The sequence below is a fragment of the Nycticebus coucang genome, chromosome 6 (genome assembly GCF_027406575.1).
Source record: "Nycticebus coucang isolate mNycCou1 chromosome 6, mNycCou1.pri, whole genome shotgun sequence".
In the NCBI taxonomy this organism is placed as follows: domain Eukaryota; kingdom Metazoa; phylum Chordata; class Mammalia; order Primates; family Lorisidae; genus Nycticebus; species Nycticebus coucang.
The window spans coordinates 6,597,012-6,605,596 of NC_069785.1; the positions used below are offsets into that span (position 1 = coordinate 6,597,012).

The 8,585-nt window shown below is 40.4% G+C and overlaps 1 protein-coding gene across 4 annotated transcripts in view; it reads left to right on the top strand.

The window, feature by feature from the left end:
- Positions 1–7,190, top strand: part of NIN (ninein) — a 114,210-nt gene extending 107,020 nt beyond the window's left edge. For all 4 annotated transcript variants that reach the window (XM_053596230.1, XM_053596226.1, XM_053596227.1 and 1 more), the window contains one exon: positions 2,161–7,190. In XM_053596230.1, coding sequence (XP_053452205.1) covers positions 2,161–2,370 — 210 coding nt within the window. In that variant the 3' untranslated portion in view covers positions 2,371–7,190. The remainder of the gene's footprint in view (positions 1–2,160) is intronic.
- The last annotated feature ends 1,395 nt before the right edge of the window (positions 7,191–8,585 follow it).

Consider the following 8,585-nt stretch of genomic DNA (forward strand, 5'->3'; position numbering starts at 1 on the left):
GGGGTGCCCAGATCAGCTAGGATTGATGGTGCCTGTCTGCAGTCCCAACTAGTCTAGAGTCTGAAGCAGGAGGGTCATTTGAGTCATGTAAGCCTAGGAGTTCAAGGCTGCAGTGAGCTATGATCATGCTATTACACTCCTGCCTGAGCAACAGAGCAAGACTTTGTCTTTAAAAAAAAAAAAAAAAGAAAAAGATAAATTAGTTGTGCATCCACTAAAGAGGCTCATAAAGAGTACTACCCTAGGAGGGTGTTATGGCTTCTCTGGGAATTGAGGTTAAGACTCGTGGGGTAGGGGACAGACATTGCATGGCCTAATTCCCCAGATACATAAAACCTAAGAATAATAGTCTCCACTCTGAATTCAGAGGTAGACAGGAGCTTTCCGTTGCCCTATATTTGAATACAGAGGAGAAAGTCCTGTTCTATCCACATATATTCGTCCAACCCTTTATTCATGCATTCAACACACAATTACTGTGTGCCAGGTCCTGTGGAAATACAGCAGTGACCACCACAAAGTCCTGCCCACAGGGAAAGCAAAGTCTCGTGTGCCTACCGTACACCAAGGATCTGGCCAGGGGCTGGGTTCCAAAATAAATAAAATAGGGTTTGTCCTATTTTCGTTTTCAGTAGAGGGGAAGACCAGAGAGAGATACTTGGTCCAACCCAGGAATTTAAAGAAAGCTCCCTGGAGCCCTCTGAAACTAAATCTGGAAGGTTGAGAGTTGAATGGGTGAAGAAAGGTGGGAAGGGCATTCAAGACCGTGGGCCATCATGGAGTTCTGACCATGGACGTGGTGCGGAAACGGAAAAACTCTCAGGCCTTACGAGTTCGTGCTGTCCTAGGAGAGGAAGGAGAGGACGAGAGAGGGGAAGATGAGCAGGGAAGCAGAGGGCCTGAAGGGCTGAGCCAGAGAGTTTGAATTACTCTGTAGTCATGAAGAACCATAGAAGGGAGGTGAGCGAGGAAGCAGGGAAGAGGAGTTGTAGTAGGAAGGTTCAACAGAGCTGCAGGTTCTGAACGTTTGTCACCCCTGCCGGTCATCTCAGTTCTGGGCATTAGGGTGCTAGGATTCACATCATTACCCTTGGCTCAGTTGGTAAGGCGCTGGCCCCATATACCGAGGGTGGCGGGTTCAAACCCAGCCCCGGCTGAACTGCAACCAAAAAATAGCCGGGCCTTGTGGCGGGCGCCTGTAGTCCCAGCTACTTGGGAGGCTGAGGCAAGAGAATCGCTTAAGCCCAGGAGTTGGAGGTTGCTGTGAGCTGTGTGAGGCCACGGCACTCTACCGAGGGCCATAAAGTGAGACTCTGTCTCTAAAAAAAAAAAAAAAAGAAGAAGAAGTTAGTCCTTGTTAGTGGCTTTTCCTTCCCTTAAACCTTTATACAATTTTAGTTGCCCTGTTTGAAATTGGGTGTCAAATGAGGAATTAAAGGTGTAACATGGGAAAGGGGCTTGGAAAATACGAGCAGAAGCAATAGTAAAAGCATCCCCAGGTTGCTAACAAGTTCTCCCACGACCCCAATCTAGACTGTATGGGGGCTGTCTAGAAAGTATCCAGCCACGTAATGTGAAAAATTAGAGACCTACTCAAGATGTGCTGGGCACTTCCCAGGCAGCCCTGTGTATTCTAACCAGGAAGATTAAGGGTATACCTTCTACACTGTACCAAAAAGGAGGAGTTCAAGAAAAATAACTGCCCAAATCTTCTCTCTTTGTTCTCATATCTGAGCCACATTTTTTAAATAATCAGTAGATTGTAGTTAGGAGTTGAAAGCTTAACCTATGTGGTTGAATAGCGGAGTTGAAACGGTTCACCTCTTACACCTCAGAAGTCATACGAGTACTTGATATTTTAGAGAATGAATAAAGGAGTGATACCTAAATCATTTAGGTAGGAAAAATCCTTTCATTTGGTAGCCCTCAAATAACAATCTAACTTCTACAAACATTTTATGCAAAGAAATATCTTAGAAAAAGTAGATTTGCTCCCCTTACATCCCTGATGCCCCACTTGATGTTCAAGTGGTATTATAAAATAAAAGAATATAATTGCTAGAAGTGATTTGTCTTTATAAAACAACGGTCCTTAGGTTTGAACTGAAAACTAAAAGGATTACAGAAATGGAGTCAAGATGTTTTTGGTTCTGTTTCTAGCTCTGCAAGAATACTACAGCAGATGCAGTGGTGAAGGGTTTGTATGTTGAAAACGCACAGTTACTGAAAGCTCTGGAAATGACTGAACAGCGGCAGAAAACAGCAGAGAAGAAAAATTACCTCCTGGAAGAGAAGATTGCCAGCCTCAGCAACATAGTCAGGAATCTGACGCCTGCCCCCTTGACTTCTCCTCCTCCTCTGAGGTCATAGCCAAACCAAAGGATACACTTATATTCGTGCACTTTACTGAAATAGATGGAACATTTCAGTAGGCTCTCTCAATCCTTTTTTTTTTTTTAACCTTGAATGGCTTAAAATTAAGCCTAGCCTGAAACTGCCAGTAACAGAATTGGCGTCTTCATCGTAATTAATTTTTCTTTTTTTTTTTGGCCGGGGCTAGGTTTGAACCTGCCACCTCCGGCATATGGGACCAGCACCCTACTCCTTGAGCCACAGGCACCGCCTCATCGTAATTAATTTTACTACATAGACCCTTATGGGAGTTTCAAATATTTACATATGTCACTGTTTAAATTATTCCCAAGACTTGACTTTATTTTTTTTTAAATACTCCAATGGCTGCCAAGAAGATGGATATCTGAAAACAGTTCAAGAACTTTAAAATCCCAGTTTTGAATGAGTTTTGTTTTTCCTTAATCACTATCACAGATCTGTATATAAAGTCCAGATGTTTTAAGTTTGAGATCTGATTAGAATGGTTATTAATGAACTTTGTTTTAAAACTAAATTTAGGTGTTGTTTACACATTTGGATACTGAAAAGCCATTCTGTTTGTAATATCATGGTTCTTTTAATTAATTGGTAGACTGGATTAACCAGTAGATTTTAATTCTATTTGATAAAAAGGCTAGCTGAGCTCAACAACCACTGAGGCCAGAAAAAGGCATCTGAGTCTGGAATTCTATTTTATAATGCCTGTGACAGTGTTAACCACTCTCCTTATATTATAGACTTCGAACTAATTTATTCAAACCGCACTCTTAACTAATGTGAAAGCTTTACTTTCTTTAAACAGCCTTTTTTCCCACCCCATCCACCTTTAGAAGTTTCATTTGGGAGCTTGGCTTCTAAGAAATAGATAAAGCCACATTATTAAAGCATTTGAACTAGAGGGAATGCACTGAACAAAACATCTTGGAGTAAACAGCTACTCTTAGAATTCTGACAGATGAGCTGACCATGTGGGTTTTCTGTCTCTAGGTCTTGAAGTTCATGAATTTACCTTTCCCATTGCCTCAAGAACTCAGGGAACAACACTTTAAACTGTCTTCCTGAACTACTTTAGGACCTCTGTAAGAATTTGAAATGTATAAACCATATAACCTCATTTATTTGTCTTACATGTCTACAGCCATCGTAGAGTTTTTATTGCTATGTTTATAGTAAATTTAATCTTCTGGGAAAGAAAAGCCTTGATTTTAGAATTAAAAATCTCTTCTAACTTTTGGAAGAGTTTCACATAGGTCAAAAATTTCATGCTTCTTACCCCTTCTATACCTCAAATCTGATCAGAAGTTTCTCACTGTGATAAGCACTGGTAGGCCGTCCGAGCCAGAGGAGCACCAAGTGGAACTTCCCTTCCTTCTCAAGCTCAGAACTTTGTAGAATGGTAGATATTTTAGATCTGGTTTTGTTTTGTTTGTTTTTTGCCCTCCAATTAAAATCTCTGCTTCAAGTTTAGTTCTGCCAGCTGGTGGTGAAGGAGTTACTAGGGGTAGGGCTCAACCAGAGCTCATCACAGCCCCCGACCTGTTTGAACAGAAGAGTATTTAGATCAGAAAAGTTTACTTGATGTCTTCCTGGAGGGCCAAGCAAATATCTCCAGGTATTTGCTGGAGGTAACAGCAAAGTCAAATACTGCTTTGCAGGGAGGAATACAAGGTACAGAAAACTGCCTAGGAATTCATGTTAGAAACTCAGTCTCAACAAAATAATTTCTGTCAAGGAGCTTCGGGGTTCCTTGAGGCCTGACAGTCTTCTATCAGTCCTACCTGCCAAGCCAACATTTCTCACCAGACAAGCCCTGACGGGGCAGGACTGGGATTTTACACTGATGAAGCAGACCTTTTAATTTTTGCACAGATCTTATCATCCAATAGTCCTGATTTGCTCTGGAAAAAGAATTTTAATCCTTTTAATCCTGTAATTATATTTCAAAATATTTGAAATCTGTTATCATGTCTTCCTGACATCTTTCTTCTCCAGTGCAAATATTCCTAGTAAACTGAGCTGCTGATATGATATCAACTTTAATAGAATTTTTTTTTTCCACTTAAAACTATGGGGAGAAGGCTGGGCATCGTGGCTTAGGCCTGTAATCCTAGAACTCTGGGAGGCTGAAGCAGGCGGATTGCTTGAGCTCAGGAGTTGGAGACCAACTGAACAAGAGCAAGACCCATCACTACTAAAACCAGAAAAACTAGCAGGCGTGGTGGTGCGTTGTCTATAGTCCCAGTTACTTGGGAGGCTGAGGCAGGAGGATCTCTTGAGCCCAAGAGCTTGAAAGTGCTGTGAGCTGTCATTCATGCTAAACCACTCTACCAAGGGCAAGAGTGAGACTGTCTCAAAACAAACAAACAAAAAACAACCATGGGTAGGCCTAGGCTAAGGTCAAGGGTTAGCATCTGTAGTGAATGTAAGTGATATGGTTCAAGTTACAGTCATCACCGTTGGAGCAGAATAGCAAGCATATTTCTCAACTGGCTTAACTGGTGATTACATTTGTTGTATTTCTTATTTTTATTTTTTATATTATGAAAAGTGTAGCTTACTTTGTTTCCTATAAATTTGTATTTATGTGTATGTAAAATGTACAGTGAACATAAGTGTGACTTTCTAAAAAGTTTTAGACTACATTGAGAATCCCTTTATCCAAAATTAAAAAAAAAAAAAAAAAAAAAACACTGCTCAAATGAAAGTTAATTTAACCACATCTGGGTGCTTAATTTCTTGTTTTACCTCTACTTATGAGACTAGAAAACTAGATCAACATAAGAAACAGTTATTTTTGAGGAATAGTTTAGACTGGGAATTTAACTGGCCATATATGTATAATACAGCTTATAGCTTTTAAAAGACCTTTAAAAGAGATTAAATGTAAGCTGTTAAAATTACATGTTTATATTTTGCTTTCAGACTTTATAATAGCACTGTTCAAAACATGTTATATATTTTATCGGCATTCAGCGACTTGTTTACTAAGAGCACTGATTTTTAAATTTTCTTTTGCATTAAGAATATTTAAAATAGTCTTAAAAGGTGAGATCTTCATTTCAAGGAAAGGGAATCAAGTTTGCCTTTGTGATGATAATACATTACACAAAGAAACAGAAAATGTGGATACCAAAACTCACATTATCCTATTTTGCTTTTTTCTGCTTTTTAGAAGCCTGAACTCATAAGCTCAGATCTATGAAGGGAGAATTGAAGGGGAGGGGTAAAACTGATGACAGTATTTTATTTATTTTTCTAAAACTTATTAAATCTAGATTTTAAAAAACAACCCCCCTAAAAAACCAATTAGATCTTTAGAAAACAAAGAATCCATTTTAAATGTGAGTCCTTCCCAGAGCTACTATATTTAGGCTTCCATGCATTTTACATAAACGCATCATGAATTCACAGGTTTTTGAGGTGTGGGAAGGGATCTCATGGGTCTAATACTTCAATAATGCACTGATACCCAGGGGATGTATTATTACAAGAAACTTTTTTCTTAGAAAATAAATAAGGCTTTATGGTAGACTATAGGTTTTTTTTTTTAATGTGGGAAATAAATTTATTTAGTAATGTATGTAATTTCTTTTTGCCGAGTGAAGGAAAAATGTGTTGCTATTGTCAGCCTCTTAAAGACATTTCCAATCAAGGGAAGGCCAGGTGCTTTGTGATAGTATTAAGACAAACGTTATTTTGGATGGATTACCTATAATGACTAACTGGAGTGATAATTATACAAGTAATTCCAAAACCACGTTAAAGCCTAATAACCAAAGCACTTACATCTAAAGCATATTCATTATGTCAGGTCTGGACCTATTTGAGCATCTCGGTGCGGAAAGACAGTTTTGGTTATATGGCACATGGATAGCTGTTTAACAAGTCAAAGGTAGCTTTTTGCTTCTCAGCTTTTTTGAATCACACAAGTTAAATTCTCATTGGGAGCTAGGTGCAGTGGCCTCATGCCTATTAATCCCAGCACTTTGAGAGGCCAAGGCACAGGGATCATTTGAAGCTAGGAGTTCGAAACCAGCCTGGGCAACAGAAAAAAAATAAATAATAATAAACTTAGCTAGGCTTGGTGGCACATGCCTGTAGACCTAGATGCTCTAGAGGCTAAAGCAGGAAGATCACTTGAGCCTAGGAATTGGAGACTACTATGAGCTATGATCATGCCACTACACTCCTGCCAAGGTACAGAGCAAGGCTCTTTAAAAAATTCTTCTTTGGGGGGCGGCGCCTGTGGCTCAGTCTGTAAGGTGCCGGCCCCATATACCGAGGGTGGCGGGTTCAAACCCGGCCCCGGCCAAACTACAACCAAAAAATAGCCAGGCGTTGTGGTGGGTGCCTGTAGTCCCAGCTGCTTGGGAGGCTGAGGCAAGAGAATAGCTTAAGCCCAGGAGTTGGAGGTTGCTGTGAGCTGTGTGAGGCCACGGCACTCTACCGAGGGCCATAAAGTGAGACTCTGTCTCTACAAAAAAAAAAATTCTTCTTTGGGGGCGGCACCTGTGGCTCAAAGGGGTAGGGTGCCAGCCCCATATGCCCGAGGTGGTGGGTTCAAATCCAGCCCCCAAAAACTGCAAAAAAAAAAAATTCTTTGGAAGGCATTATCATGGCACGATGTAAGGGAATGTTAGTTTTGTGAAGGAAAATCTGAGTTTATGTAAAGCCATCTCTAGGTTTCCGTTTGGATAAGGAATAATGTGTATGTGTTTATATTGGTTTTGTATATTTCATCTTAGCCATCCTATTCTAGAGAGATTTTAATGTAAGCTTAAAATGTAAATAAATAATTTTGCAAATACGCCTTCTGTTTTCTATACACCCTGAACTTTTGTCAATTTTGGTGTGTGCACCACTGGTCTTCAGAGTGAAAGCATGAAAATATTGCACTAAACATGTTCTGCAGGTGCAGAATCGCAGTCCCCACTTTAGACCTACTAAATCAGAATCTTTATTTTAGAAAGATCTAAGGGATTGTACGTGACTTAGAGTGCTGGGACTCCATTCCTGTAAAGAACGTATTGCTTCACACCAGCTAGTTTGGGGATGCTATACGGTGCCTGACTTCCCTGCAGAATTCTGTCTGTCAGGCAAGGCCTACTTGGGATTTTGGTTGCTACGGAAGTGGCTCTATTTCACTTTGCCATCTGTATGGGTGTCTCAGACGTTCTTAACTGAGCAGCTCGTGAATGATGAGATGCATGCAGTTTAGAGTCACAGAAAGTTAACTAAAGGTATGTTAGTGTGTTGAATACGGACATGTAGAACTCGAAATGGTGGCCAGACTAGGCCATCTTGCCAGCCCTGTTGTATTTATTTTCAAAACTTTTATACCATCCTGATTCTGCCTTTCCAAGGCAGGAACTATAATCCTCATTTTACAGATAAGAAAACTGAAGCTTACCAAATTATGACTTATTAAAGGCCATACAGCCAGCTAAACCAGGGTTCAGGACCCGAGGACCAGGTCTGTCTGTGTCATTATGTTGCAATATTAGTATCAATACCTGCTTCTGGAAAAACAATAAAAGCAATGTTGATTGAATAGGCACCATGTAGCTCGGCACCCATAGCTCAGTGGTAAGGGCACCAGCCACATACACCGGGGCTGGTGGGTTCGAACCTGGCCCCAGCCTGTTAAACAATAACAACTACTGCAAAAAAAATAGCTGGGCATTGTGGCGGGCACCTGTAGTCCCGGCTACTTGGGAGGCTGAGGCAAGGGAATCACTTAAGCCCAAGAGTTGGAGGTTGCTGTGAGCTGAGACACAAGGGCACTGTACTGAGGGTGACAGAGTGAGATTGTCTCAAAAAAAAGAATAGGCACCATGTGCACTCTAAAGAAAAATAGTATCCGAATCATTCTGTAATCTGATTAAAGTAGAATGGTAAGACTTATGCACAAAGGTTATTTAGGAAAAAAAATTCATCCATACTGAAGGCAATCAAGTTTTACTGATGGGCTCATGCTCTGAGCACCAAGATAAGGAAAATTAGTGCCAACTGGGTAAGGTCCTTAACTTGGCATTAAAGGAATCCCATGCATCACTGAGAGCAGTGCAACCAGTTTGTTTTATAGTCTCTCTTGTTGCTTCTGGGTACACAAGGTAACATTCTAATATTTACTTGATGCCCATCTCCAATAATGGTTACCTTTTGACCATCAGAATTCTGAATTATCTAAA